The following is a 1,058-nucleotide window of genomic DNA, read 5'->3' as shown; positions in this document are numbered from 1 at the left end:
CGAACGAATGAATGCATAAATGAATGCATAAATGAATGCATAAATGAATGCATAAATGAATGAATGCATGGATGGATGAAAAAAATTAATGAAACCAAAAAAGGGAGCATATAAATAATACAAATTGGAAAATAAGGAAGATACAAAAAATGAAAGTAAATCTATTTCTGATGTTTATCACATGCACACATGTGTATATAAATAAACGCTGGGGTACAACTTTCTAGATTTGGGGTACTATGGTATTGATGTATTGAAGTTGATACAAATGATACAATGTTTGATACAAAAAATTGATTAAACGATACAAAATGATATCTTTAATGATACAATAAAAAGTTTTTGTTTTCATACCTTCAGTCTGAATGGGTTGCGCTCTCTTAGCAGTAAGTGTTGGAAGTTCTGTTGAAAATGTTTGTGTTGTTCGTCATAGTGCTGTTGTTGATGTTGTGGTTGTTGTGGCTGATGTGGTTGACGTGTTTGTTGCTGTTGTGACTGCAGTTGTTGTGGCTGCAGTTGTTGTGGCTGTAGTTGATGTGTTTGTGGTGTTTGTTGTTGATGTTGTGGCTGTTCGTGGCATTGGTGTTGCTGCTGCGGTTGTGGGTCTTCTAGTTGTGATTGATGTAGTTGTGGTTGATGTAGTTGTGATTGATGTAGTTGTGATTGATGTAGTTGTGGTTGATGTAGTTGTGGTTGATGTAGTTGTGGTTGATGTAGTTGTGGTTGATGTAGTTGTGGTTGGTGTGGTTGTGGTTGATGTGGCAGTTTATTATTAGAACTTGAAGAGTGCGTGAACTTCAGACTGGCAGCTATCTGCAGGTCTGTATGATCGAACGCACTGCAGTACTCCCTAGCGTCGCATCTTATTGTTAGCAAGCAGCCCAAAATTTCAAACATTTTCTCTCTCAAGTAGTTCAACTGAGCTCTGCTGATGTCTTTATTGCTGCTTTTGGAATTGACATTGCCGTTATTAATGTTATCATCGTTATTACTGTTGTTGTTGTTGTTGTTATTATTATTGTTAATATTATTGTTGTTGTTGTTGTTATTCTTATTGT

General features: G+C 36.0%; 1 protein-coding gene across 1 annotated transcript; it reads right to left on the bottom strand.

The window, feature by feature from the left end:
* Positions 1-348: 348 nt before the first annotated feature.
* On the bottom strand, positions 349-897 carry HELRODRAFT_178107 (hypothetical protein; the record flags this gene model as incomplete). The annotated part of the gene is made up of 1 exon (XM_009026251.1): positions 349-897. One exon carries the CDS (start codon positions 895-897, stop codon positions 349-351), a length of 549 nt encoding a protein of 182 aa, XP_009024499.1.
* Positions 898-1,058: the final 161 nt, after the last annotated feature.

This window comes from Helobdella robusta, assembly GCF_000326865.2.
Source record: "Helobdella robusta unplaced genomic scaffold HELROscaffold_46, whole genome shotgun sequence".
NCBI lineage: Eukaryota > Metazoa > Annelida > Clitellata > Rhynchobdellida > Glossiphoniidae > Helobdella > Helobdella robusta.
Note: the sequence above shows the minus strand (reverse complement) of the source record. Positions and strands in the feature narration are given on the sequence as shown.